Raw genomic sequence first — 11,940 nt, 5'->3', positions numbered from 1 at the left:
AGTAAATAAAATCAGTTCACGGTGAAGCCAGAGTGGTGTCTGGAACTTTGCTTGTGAATGGGGGATAAAAGGGTTAGAGGTGACAGAAATCAGCAAACCTCCTCACTCCCTCTTCCTACAGTCCCAGGCCGTGGCCGGTGAGAGACACAAGGTACCTGAGGTAATATCTTTCAGTGGCCCACCTTCAGTTGGTGAAAGAGACAAGCTTTGGAGTTCCACAGAGCTCTTCAGGTCTCCTGTCCTAGAACCAACAGGCTCCAACAACCCCGCAAATCCCAGGCCCTGCTCTCTGTGAGTCCACAGCTACAATTATGGCAGGTTTCAGAGTAGCAGCCGTGTTAGTCTGTATCTGCAAAAAGAAAAGGAGGACTTGTGGCACCTCAGAGACTAACCAATTTATTTGAGCATGAGCTTTCCTGAGCTACAGCTCATTTCCGATGAAGTGAGGCACTAGGCTCCTTAAAGGAGGAGAGAGCAGGGCAGTGGAGGAGGATGAGCACCTTGGGGCCTATCTGCAGGGGAGATTTCCCCAGCTGTACTGATCTAGAGTTATAGCTGTATAAGCCCCAGTGTGGACGCTCTTATTCCAGTATAAGTGCCTGTTTCCCTCTGCCCTAAGCTGAATTGGAAAAAGCCACTCTTGAACTGGAATAAGTGTCCATGCCAGCGGGTATATCTCTAGCGGTTTAAATGCACACCTCAGCTAGTATTGGCATAACTGCCCCGTGTGGACAAGCCCTTAGATAGATGGACAGTGCTAAGGGTCCCACCGCTGGGCCCCACCTAACAATGGAAGGCAGCACCGAGCCTGCCCCAGGGCGGGTGGCTACAATGTGTGTGCGGGGGAGGCTTGAACAGGGGCTTGAGTCGCCTGAGCTTGCGTGTGTGTGAGGGGCGAGGAGGGGGCAGCGCAGGCCGACAGCCAGCGAGCAAGAGGGAAGGGGAAGGGAGGAAGAGGCGGCGGCGGCGGCAGGGAGCAGCGAAAAGCAGAGGGAGAGCGCGGAAAGGGGGAGGGGGGAGACCCCGGGGGTGGGCGAGCGAACGAGGGGAGGCGCCGCCGCCGCAGAGCGTCAGGAGCCGGGGATGCTGCTGCGGGGCTGAGCCGGGCGGGCGGAGCGGGGGCGGTGGCAGTGGGGCGGGAGGAGCGGGCTGGGCGCCCCCGGCCCAGTGCAGCGGCGGCGCTGGCAGGAGCAGCGCCGCGCTCCGGCTCCCCCTGCTGCGCCGCGTCCCGGCGGCTGGGAACCTCGCGGGGCCGCGGCCGCTCGGAGCCCCGGGCACCCCCCGGGCGCTCCCCATGCGCTGAGGCAGGCGCCCGCGCCCCGGGGATGAAGCCGAGCCCGGCGGCCGCCGCGGCCAAGGAGCCGGAGCCGGGGCAGCCGCAGGCGGCGGCGCCCCGGGAGCCCGATGGGCGCTGGAGGGAGAAGGGCGAGGCGGAGGCGGAGCGGCAGCGCACCCGGGAGCGGCTGGAGGCCACGCTGGCCGGGCTGGGCGAGCTGGACTACCTGCGCCAGCGGCAGGAGCTGCTGGTGAAGAGCCTGCTGCTGAGCCACTCGCCGGGGGCCGCCCCCAGCGCCGCCGGGGCCCGCGGGGAGCCGCCCGGGGAAGGGGACGCCCAGCGCAGCCTGGAGGAGAAGTTCCTGGAGGAGAACATCCTCCTGCTGAGGAAGCAGCTGGTGAGCCGGGCTGGGGGGCGCACCGGCGAGGGTCCCCGGCTGGGGGGCGCGGGAGCACCAGGGGGCGCACCGGCGACGGTCCCGGGCTGGGGGGCGCGGGAGGCGGGGAAGGACCAGGGGGGCGCACCGGCGACGGTCCCGGGCTGGGGGGCGCAGGAGGCGGGGAAGGACCAGGGGGGCGCACCGGCGACAGTCCCGGGTTAGGGGGCGTGGGGGGCGAGGGAGCACCAGGGGGGCGCACCGGCGACGGTCCCGGGCTGGGGGGCGCGGGAGGCGGGGAAGGACCAGGGGGGCGCACCGGCGACGGTCCCGGGTTAGGGGGCGTGGGGGGCGAGGGAGTACCAGGGGGGCGCACCGGCGACGGTCCCGGGCTGGGGGGCGCGGGAGGCGGGGAAGGACCAGGGGGGCGCACTGGCGACGGTCCCGGGCTGGGGGGGCGGGGGAGCACCAGGGGGGCGCACCGCGAGGGTCCCGAGCTGGGGGGTACAGGGGGAGCACCGGGGAGCGCACCGGCGAGGTCCCGGGCAGGGGGGCGCACTCCCAGGGCGCGAGAGTCCGGGTGCCTGGTGCAGTCTGATCTTTCCCGTCTCCTCCTTATTGCCCCGATCGGTGACCCTCTGTAACGGACAGACGCGCCTTGGGGGAGAATGACACCTCCGTGTGTGTCTGATCCCCCCCAGCCCTTCCTCCTCCCTCTCGGGGGGCTCTGCGGGCTCCTACGGGTGCCAGTGAAGCCGGCGAGCTCCGCGGAACCTCATCTGAAGTGGTCGTTGCCGGTTGTGTGTCTGGAAGGCACAAGGGCAGGAGACCTCCAGACTCCCGGTGCTCATCCCCACGGCTCACAAAAGCAGCCCGGGCTGCTCACAGCTCGATTAATTACCCGGCTTCAAATGAGTTTGTTTGTTTGTTTTGTTTTTTTACCATGAAGTTGAACTGCTTTTCGGGAAGAGCCTTCCTAATCCGGTGCTGTCCCCTGGGCTGTCCTCACCTTGTCCCCATTGCCCCTGGTCCGGCTCTTCATTTGAAATGTGAGGCTCAGTGAAAGCGCTTTGCCTAACGGGGCAAGAGTCCCTGAAGCAAAACGAGAAGGCACCTCTTGATTTAGGGGGCTGTGCTTGGTGGAATAAGCGAGCTAGTTTCTGCAAATCCGTTCATGTCCTGCGCTCTGTAAAGCAAAAAAGCGAGCGGGTCGGGAAGACGCAGGACTGTGAAGCAGAAAGCATTTCTTCTATTGAATTTCTATCAGAACTAGTAACTAGCTATGAAAGAGCCAGAAAAATGTATTCACTATACGGTGCTGGCGTTTTAGTATTAAATCCTGATCATTGCTCAACAGAGCAACTGATAGGCGTGAGGTGAGAAGGAGTTTATCCTTGGTTTGCTACAAAAGAGATAAATTCACTCCTTTTAAAAAGCCCCTGATGCAGCCTATGGTGCTCTTGTACTGCCTACTCCACAGCTGCCGAAGTCAATGGGCGTGCCTCTGCTGACTTGACTAAGAGTTGCATTGGGCCCAGAGGCTATCCTGAGATTTTAGTGGGAGTAGTGAGTGCTGTGCAGTTTTCAGGATCAGGCCCTTTAAAATAGGGATGCTTTTGTTGCAAATGCGCTTTGTAGCTTGTGGGGGGAGGAGAGAGCTAGACATGAACCGGTGGATCATTTTTCAGTGAAAATAACTCACAGCTGTGCATGGTATTCTTTGTGCCAGGGGCCTGGCTCAGCATTTGTGCATATTGGCTCTGACCAAGGGAGAGGTTGGATTTTTGATGTTCACTTGCAAATCTTGATTGTTTCTGTAGGGTTGTTTTTTTGTTTGTTTTGTTTGTTTTTTTTAAACCGTTTGGTTCAGTAAATGTGTATAGTAGGGTTGCTTCCTTCTAAAAAGGCGATGTGGCTGTTCAAGAATTATTAGCTGCCAAATGACCACAGTAAGGTAACAGGAATTATTACTCGGAATTGGGGGTCTGTGGTAACACTTTAATTTGTGCACTTGACATTCCAAATTTGAACCAGATGCACTATTCCCAATCCTTCTTTAGAGGGGGGCTGGGTCAGTAGGTGGCGCAATGAGTTCCTGCTCTAAACCTGTCACCTCTGCAGATCTGGGCTGGATCCAAATCCTGGCTCATGTTAGAAGTGGAAAAATAATGTGCTTGCCCTTCCCAAGCAGTAGTGCGTTGTGCTAGTCCGTCTAGCTCAGTGGTTCTCAACCTATTTACCGTTGTGGGCCACCTCTGCAGCTCTCTGTGTTATGTGGGCCGCAGCCACAGAATATATATATACTACCTGTATGGCCCTGAGGATGTCACATCGGCTGCAACTGTGTGCTGATTGGGTCACAGGTTGAATTCCACTGGTCTAGCTCATGCTATTAGCCTTTCAGTCTTGGGCCTGATCCAACACCCATTGAATCCAATCGAAAGGCTCCCCTTGACCTAATGGTTTTGGGATTGGGCCCTTTATGAGCATCTACACTCAGAAACCTATCAGAATACTGCTGGGTGCAATGCAAAAGTGTATGTGCCCGTGTGTATAAAAACTGTCGCAACTGGACGGACGATGGATAGATACGGTTGTAGTATATGTAGAGAAACTGATTACACTGACCTTGGGTTAATGAGCTTCTTGCAAAATCATTCTTTATTGCCCATTGTATATCATCAAAATTACCTTCATAAATAGCTTAAACAGTCTTATTACAATAATGTAATACAATTGTAATGGGGGAAGAGAAGGGATTATTTTTCCTACTTATTGTGTTGTCAAATTAATGAAAGGACCCTGATCCTGGTTCCTGTAATCTTACCTTATGCTTTGAGAATATAAGATTATAATGTGCAACAGAATGAGAGCGATTGGAATTAAATGTCTGCATTCTAGTTCAGCTGAATTTTTATCCTGAACTTCCAGGCAAGATTTCTGTGGTGTCCCCCCCGCCCCCCCCTTTAAAAGAACTGACATGGAATTTACAAGCTATTCTTCAGCTGATACTTGTGGCCCATTTGTTTCTGGACAACAAAGGTGACATGTTGCTTTTCTTGTTTTCCAGAACTGTTTGAGAAGGCGAGATGCTGGTCTATTAAATCAGCTGCAAGAACTAGACAAACAGATAAGTGATCTAAGACTGGATGTAGAAAAGACTACAGATGAGCACCTTGAGACAGACAGTCGCCCAAGTTCAGGTAAGCCCCATATGCTGCAAAATAGATCCACCCAGCAATTGGTTATAAACCGGTTATAAAACGGAAGAACCTTCAGCAATGTAACAGCGGAGAATGATAAAGGTCCACAGTGTGGCCATCAGTGATGTTACAGTGGGACCAAGAAAAATTCAGCTGCCACTGCAAACATTACTGACTTCATACAGTATATTCAGAGGAAAATTTCAGGACTATTGAGAACATGCTGCACAATCGTGTGTCTGATTTTTCAGAAAGTGGGGTTTCTTTCTTTAAAAAATAATGCCATAGATGAAGCTTTTTCAGAACGCTTCATTTCTTTTATTTATGGGAATTGGGTTGCAAGAAAAAGTACAGGAAGGAAGCAGCAACAGTGGCTAAGGAGACTTGTAGACAGTCTCGTAGCCAAGTAATACTGGTAGAATGGTTGTCAAGAGACCTAATACCCTGTTAAATGAGCTTTGAAGGCAAGTACAGCCAGATTTTTCTTAGCACAATCTGTAGTGTTTTGGTTTCAAGTGGGCTTTTAAAAGTTGTTTGAGATATTAATATTTCAAAGACTGTGACATCCCACTGCCTTATTTTCAATAAACAGAAATTGTCCCAGTATTATAGTATTACTGTATAGTACAACTAATCTGGATGATTGAATGAAATGGTATAAATTGTCTGAGATCCAGTGAGCCAAAATACACAGAAACTCAACTGCTTTTCTAGGGGTGGGGGAGGGGCATTTTTTGCATAATAAACAGAGAACCAAAATAAACCAAAGTTTTTATTTTTGTAGGATTTTATGAGCTGAGTGATGGGGCCTCTGGATCACTTTCCAATTCTTCTAACTCAGTCTTCAGTGAGTGTTTATCCAGTTGCCATTCCAGCACCTGTTTTTGCAGCCCTTTGGAGACATCTTTGAATATCTTGGATGGACGCCCAAAATCTGCAGGTACAGTAAAAGCCAGTATAATACACCATACTCCAGCGAGTGGCTTTGGCTTATCAGTAGAAATGCTGCATTGGAGCTAGCAGGGTCCTATTAACTCTTCCTTTTTTCATTTGCTAAACTACGTGTTAATATAAAATAATCCAGAAAGACTCTGACTGATGTATTTGTCGCATATGTGTGGCATGGGGTATAGATTTCTCCTGCCACTTTTTCAGTCATTGGTGTGAATTGTGAGCACTTATAAACCCGTGATCAGCTCTGATATCTTCTGCCCAGTAAAGGGCAGTGGTACATATACACATAAGCAAATTCATTGTATAACTTCCTATCACTTCCTTTTAAAAAACAATTTTTACCAAAGTAAAAAAACCCACCTGAACCAAATTAATTTATGGGTAGTGCATATTTGTGCCTATGAAAGCAAGCGACTAATAGTTTCCCAGCTCTAACTGCTGTCTTCAGCGCATGGACAATTGTGATGAAGTGTGTGCTGGGTTTGTGTCACATGGACAAATGGCCATTATGAATAATGGAAAAGGTTTCTCTGTCTTTGGTAAGGGAAAGATGGATGTTTGAATTTCCAGTTACTCTAGTCTAAAGATGTAAATCTCAGTGTGTATGTGTGTCTTGGTTATATATTGGGGCTGGTTACTACAAGATTTCTGTTGCAAGAATCCTCTTATTTGTTGTATAGGTCTGGAAAGAGGGGTTGAATAGGACCTTGTTTCAATTTGGATTCTGGAGGATGCTTACAAGCAGTCATGTATTGCTTGGTGTTCAGAACTTCCATTCTGCAGCCGCTCCGCCCCCAATGCAAGCCTTGAGCAGGCTTAGATTCCCACCCCCCTTGCAAGGCCCCCTAAGCCTGACTGGAGCTGTTGTCGTCCCCCATCCCCGTCCCCCAAATATAGAAGTCAAACTATGCCTATGAGTGAACTTTTGTATTTAGGAATCCAGAGCATAATCATTCAAGTTTGTCTGTCCTAGAAATGTGACTTTGTAGCAATTCTGAGATGTTGACAGCTTTCAAATTACCCTCTGGCCTGCTTGATGTTTAAATTTCCCTATCACCAATCTATAGGTCTTCATTATCAAGCATGTTTTAAAAACAATCCTGCACAAAGATCTACAGCAGATTACATTGCTGGTTTTCATTATACAGAATGGAAATATGAAACTCTTCAACAGATTATGGCAGTCTAGCCCACTTCCCACAGTGGCATGTTTCAGGGATGTCCTCTTGACAATTTGCTGTGAATATTAGACTGTAACAGAGAATTTAAGAAATACTGTGATATGACCTACAGTAAGTCAGCTGTTCTTCTCTTACGCTCCTGATAGACCCATTCTTGCTCTCCGAGCAGCACTTCCTCTCCTATATAGTCCCACTGAAATCTATGGGAACTGCGGGGGTTAAGCATGTTTGATAAAATCAGCCCTCTTACTTAGGTGCCTAAATATGGCCTTAGTAAGGCATTCAGATCGGAACATTTTGATCTAACTATCTAGCCCCCGAGGACGTCTCTTGCAGGGCTGGGAATAGAACCCCGTGTCTCTGAACTCCCACTCCTGGGCTTCAGTCAAAAGATTCTTTGTCTTTGACATCCCCTTCCCCTCCCCTCCCAAGAAGATTCTCTTATGAGTGTTCTTTGACTCTTGATCATCTTTTCCTGAACAGAATTTGAAAATTCTGAAGCCCTATAAAAGCAGTTCTAAGTAAAAACGATGGAAGTCCGTGATCAGCCTAAAGTTCCTAAAGAAAAGGATGGTTAATATTGCCCTTCAGCCAACTGTTAACAATTTTACTGGTGTAATTTGTTTGTTCCCTCTTGGTTAGTTGTGGGTTTAGCAGTGCAATATATCTTGTAACACACACATCCTCGGGCTTTCTACGGTTCTGCATCTGACAGTCCATGTGGATGCTGTAAAAGTCAATTCTAGAATTCTAGAGGCCTCTGGCACAAAGTGGAAGGCTCTTTAAGGCAGATTTTGTACAAGTATAACTATGTTGCTTAGAGGTGTGGATTTCTTTTTTTTTTTTTTTTTAAACTGATATAATTACACTGTTACAATCCCTAGTGTGGATTCAGTTTTGCTGGTATAAAGGCGCCTTATACCAGTATAGCTTATTCCCCTTTCTGTATGGGACTATAAGGGCTAGGCTACACTACACTACATAGGGCAGGTCTACACTATAGCTGAGATCAACGCTCTGAGATTGATCCACCAGGGGTCGATTTAGTGGGTCTAGTAAAGACCTGCCAAATCGACTGCAGATTGCTCTCCGATCCCTGTACTGTACCCCCGACGAGAAGAGTAAGGTAAGTCGACGGGAGATTTTTCTCCCGTCGACCCCCTGCGGTGTAGACCCTGCTGTAACTTGACCATCGGTACATCGTACATCGGTACATCGGTACATCGTACATCGGTACATCGTACTTGACAAGGTACATCGACTCCAGCTACATTATTCATGTAGCTTGATTTGTGCAGCGTAGGTCGACTTACCGTGGTGGTGCAGACATAGCCATAGACTGTGCTGCTCTAGCTATATCAGTATAGCTGTACCAGCAGAACCCCCTAGTGGGGACACAGCATATGCCAACAGAAGTTTTTCTGCATGTATAGTAACACCATCTCCCTCAGTGACGTTAGCCAATCTGTCTGCCGTAGTGTTGTAGCCGTGTCACTCCCAGGATATTAGAGAGACAAGGTGAATGAGGTAATGTCTTTTATTGGATCACTCTTCTGTCAGCATAGCTGCATCTACACAGCGGGCTTTGCCAGCATACTTATGTCGCAAGGGGAATTTGGTTTTTTCCACACCCTGACTGACATAGCTAAGCTCGAAAGCTGGTCTCTCTCTCACCAAGAGAAGTTTGTCCAATAAAAGACATTACCTCACCCACCTTGTTACTCTACCAACAAAACATTATAGTGTAGACCTGAGAATAAGCATCTTCATACCAGTATAACTGAATCCACACTATGGTGGATTGTAGAGTTTCTACTATATTGCTCTAGTTAAAGCAGTGTGGGTGTAGACCAGGCCAAAGTCTTCAAAAATATCTTTGAAAAGACTAAAAGCGGAACTACACAATGGCAGCATCTTTAAACTCTTTTCAAATGCATTTCAGATCTCGTAGGCTGGATGGATTACAATAAAGAAAGCCAGCACGAGGACCCAGCATCAGGTGCTGTCTGTCGTTCGCTCTCCACAACGCACTCCAATTCCCTTGATGTGGTTGCAGATGTACATCCAAAGTATCAGTGTGACTTAGTATCTAAAAATGGGAATGACGTGTACCGTTACCCCAGTCCCCTACATGCAGTAGCCGTGCAGAGTCCAATGTTTCTTCTTCCTGTGACCGGTAATCCCCTGAGAGAAGAAGAGAGACGTGGTTGCAATGTTAATGATGTTTGCACTGGAGCTGAACTAGACTCAGCAAAAACAGGCAATTCCTTTCTCCTGCAGAGCTCATGGTCTGTACCCTGTCCTTCAGCCAACAAAAAACTAGAGGGTTACATCTTGAGCCTTGTTCAGAAAAAGACGCATTCTGTGAGGACTAACAAACCGAGAACAAGTCTGAATGCTGACCCCACAAAAGGCATTTTGAGACATGGGAGCATGTGTGTTAGACAGACTGCGGCTGTTTCACATCCTAACATTGTGAACCTGAAGAATTCCAAACAAGCATGTTTGCATTCCAGTGGAACAACCGCTTTGGATAATGGCACCTTCTCGCCATTAAATCAGCGGTCAAAAGAATCTAATGGGGAGCAGCTGGAAAGCAGAAAGGTGCCTCTGGCTGCAGCCTACCCACCAAGCGCTGTCAATGAACTTCAAAGCAAACATCTGTCAAGGACCGTCAAACCAGCATCTCAAGAACTAAACTGGTGTCCTGTAGCTACAACAGGGGATATCCCAAAGGAAAATGGCCAACTCTTTGCTAAGTCTCCTACAGAAAGTCCTGGTAGGCATACAGCACTGCAGCAGGAGAATAAAGTGACCCACCCACCCAAAAAGCTACTGCTAAAAAACCGCTTGCAAGCAGCTCACCCCACTTCGCCTCCTCTGGAGGAGAGACCCACGTTGGATTTCAAGAGTGAGGGCTCTTCCTCTCAGAGCCTGGATGAAGGCTTGCTGGTGAGTGCTCAGTACATACCAGCTCAACAGCAAAGCCTTAAGCTTCACAAAGGCACCAAAAGTGTCAAAATTCTGAAGAGCTCTACTCTGAAACACAGGTCCCACCTGGCCAGCCTGCTGGAAAGCAATGCGCCCACCATGCGGGAGAAAACCAAGCCAATTGGCAAAAAGTGTCGTTTCCCTGATGACTTGGATACAAATAAGAAACTTAAAAAGCCCTGTGTGAGAGGGAAGAAAAGCAGCAATTCACAGCTGGAGCCAAGCTTTCCAAGCAGGCACACTGGCCTCCATAAAACTGTGATCAAATCTCACGGACATAGCAGAGAAGTAGTTGTGGCCAAACCTAAACACAAGCGAGGAGATTATCGCCGGTGGAAGTCCTCAGCAGAGATTTCCTATGAGGAAGCCTTGAGAAGGGCAAGAAGAAACAGGAGAGAAGCCATAGGGGTGTATTCACAAGTTCCCCTTCCGTACGTCAGCCCCTACGCTTACATTGCTAGTGACTCTGAGTATTCAGCAGAATGCGAATCCCTGTTCCACTCCACCGTAGTGGACACCAGTGAAGATGAGCAGAGTAACTACACGACAAACTGCTTTGGAGACAGCGAGTCCAGCTTGAGTGAGGTGGAGTTCGTTGGGGAGAGCACGACTACTAGTGACTCCGATGAAAGCGGGGGGCTTATTTGGTCTCAGTTTGTCCAGACTCTTCCTATCCAAACGGTGGCCGCTCCAGAGCTGCACAAAAATGCAGCAAAGGCCTTTGTCAAAATTAAAGCCTCGCATAACCTCAAGAAGAAAATCCTTCGTTTCCGATCTGGCTCTCTCAAATTGATGACGACTGTCTAATGAAATGACTTGTCCGCGTGGAACGCGTCTGCTTCTAATTAAAGAAATGAGGTGCTTTTGTGTAAATAGTTTCATAGATTTTTTTTTTAATACAAATATTTAAAACTTAAGGTAAATTATGACACGGCTTCAAATCTTGGGTGGATACTAGTGCCTTTTCATGGAAATAAAAAACATTATACTCGTTTTTAAAAAACCTGCCATTTCAGTGGTGACAGCTTCAAGTGCATAGTATCAGAAGGCTTTGAAAAATAATAATGTTCCCAAGAATGGATCTTCCTTGCCTATTCTTTCCAACTCTGGGTCTTGTAATACCAGGAGATCAACAGCTTAAAGTCATAAGTGGAGGATCCTAATGTTTGTTCTTATCCCTTAATATTTTTTCTCTCTTGTTCCTGCATGTTGACTATGTTCCACCTTTTGTCTGGCTGGATTTCCTCTTGTAAACCTTTCTTCTTCTTGCAACCTCCTCCCCCTCCACCTGTGTTTGTACAGTGCCTAGCACACTGGGGCCCAGGTCTACAACTAGGGCTCCTAGGTGCTATGGTAATTCAAATAATAGAAAGGGCTCTCACTTAATCTCCCTCTTGAGTTGCCTTCTCCAAAAGGCACTCTGCTATGGATGACCCCAATGTGCATCCCATGTGTGGGACTCCCGCCAGAATGATACATTGCTCTCCAGAAGAAACCATTGGACCAGCTGGGAAAGGCTCAGTAACTCTTCAGTATATTGTGTAAAAGCGCTTTTTAAAAACTTATGCATGTCATGTGCATGAATATCAATAGTTTTAATATTCCTGTCACTGTCAAGTTACTGTACATCACAAACGGCTGTTTTTATATATCGTGTAAATTAATAACACATCATATGCTGTAATAAACAGTCTGTTTTAATACTTTTTTAAAGTTTGTTACGTTGCTCTAGAACCAGCGGTTGGGACCGCACCAGCACTGCCCGCACCTAGAGGCACACTGAATGTGGCCATCCGACACTTGCTGCATCCGAACTACACAGTAACTGAGGCGAGTTTGAGGTGTTCCTGTTTTTGGAACCTGTACTTTGAGGTGGCAAAGGAGAGAAATGGGTCAGTCACAGCTCAGTGTGGCTCAATTCTTTCTTTTAATAGGACTTGTGCAGAGCAGGATGGGATG

At 48.6% G+C, this 11,940-nt stretch overlaps 1 protein-coding gene across 1 annotated transcript; it reads left to right on the top strand.

Moving 5' to 3' along the window:
* The first annotated feature begins 1,158 nt into the window (after positions 1–1,158).
* Positions 1,159–11,682, top strand: DACT1 (dishevelled binding antagonist of beta catenin 1). Its single transcript, XM_073349969.1, has 4 exons — positions 1,159–1,673; positions 4,723–4,855; positions 5,640–5,795; positions 8,933–11,682. Exons 1-4 carry the CDS (start codon positions 1,326–1,328, stop codon positions 10,786–10,788), a joined length of 2,493 nt encoding a protein of 830 aa, XP_073206070.1. The 5' UTR covers positions 1,159–1,325; the 3' UTR covers positions 10,789–11,682.
* Positions 11,683–11,940: the final 258 nt, after the last annotated feature.

The sequence above is a fragment of the Lepidochelys kempii genome, chromosome 6 (genome assembly GCF_965140265.1).
Source record: "Lepidochelys kempii isolate rLepKem1 chromosome 6, rLepKem1.hap2, whole genome shotgun sequence".
Classification (NCBI taxonomy): domain Eukaryota; kingdom Metazoa; phylum Chordata; order Testudines; family Cheloniidae; genus Lepidochelys; species Lepidochelys kempii.
Note: the sequence above shows the minus strand (reverse complement) of the source record. Positions and strands in the feature narration are given on the sequence as shown.

Bases quoted from the DNA above. Each gene is read 5' to 3' on its own strand.
- DACT1 (XM_073349969.1), top strand. From the start codon at position 1,326: ATGAAGCCGAGCCCGGCGGCCGCCGCGGCCAAGGAGCCGGAGCCGGGG. The intron at 1,674-4,722 runs GTGAGCCGGGCT...CTTGTTTTCCAG, and splicing joins TCCTGCTGAGGAAGCAGCTG to AACTGTTTGAGAAGGCGAGA. The intron at 5,796-8,932 runs GTACAGTAAAAG...AATGCATTTCAG, and splicing joins TGGACGCCCAAAATCTGCAG to ATCTCGTAGGCTGGATGGAT.